The following is a 474-nucleotide window of genomic DNA, read 5'->3' on the forward strand; positions in this document are numbered from 1 at the left end:
CCAGCTCGGCATAAGAGGCACTGTGGGCAGCGGGTAGGGCGGAGGCGGTGGGGGGCGAGCCGTGCTGACTGTCGCTCAGCTGGGCTGGGTCTTCAGGGGTGAGGTGGGGGCCGGGCGTTGTGGGAGGCAGGGGGGGACTCTTCTTGGACAGGTCCAGGCCCAGCTCCTGTTCGCAGCCCCCGCTGCTCCCGTTGGTGCTGCTGCTGCAGCCGCCCAGGCCCATCTCTCCGCCGGCGGGGCAGACGGCCCGGCCCAGGCCGTGCACGCCCTCCTGGTTAGAGCTGCCGAGGAAGAGCTCATCGTCGGAGCTTTTGGGCTGGGGGAGTTCCTGGGGGGCGTGAGCCCCCTTGCGCCCATCCATGAGCCCAGAATACCGAGCCTGGATGACGGAGGCCGTGGTCAGCCGCTGGCTGCGTGGGGGCCTTCCCATGCCGGCGGCCCCCATCCGTCCAGAGCCGAAGGGTTTGCCGGCCC

General features: G+C 71.1%; 1 protein-coding gene across 1 annotated transcript in view; it reads right to left on the reverse strand.

Moving 5' to 3' along the window:
- HIC2 (HIC ZBTB transcriptional repressor 2) overlaps positions 1–474 on the reverse strand; it is a gene marked incomplete in the record, with an annotated part of 6,381 nt that overhangs the window by 2,131 nt on the left and 3,776 nt on the right. Inside the window, 1 exon segment of the mRNA XM_027770735.1 lies at positions 1–474. Within this exon segment, the coding sequence (XP_027626536.1) occupies positions 1–474 (474 nt within the window).

The sequence above is a fragment of the Tupaia chinensis genome, unplaced genomic scaffold (genome assembly GCF_000334495.1).
Source record: "Tupaia chinensis unplaced genomic scaffold, TupChi_1.0 Scaffold000024_1, whole genome shotgun sequence".
Taxonomy (NCBI): Eukaryota; Metazoa; Chordata; class Mammalia; order Scandentia; family Tupaiidae; genus Tupaia; species Tupaia belangeri.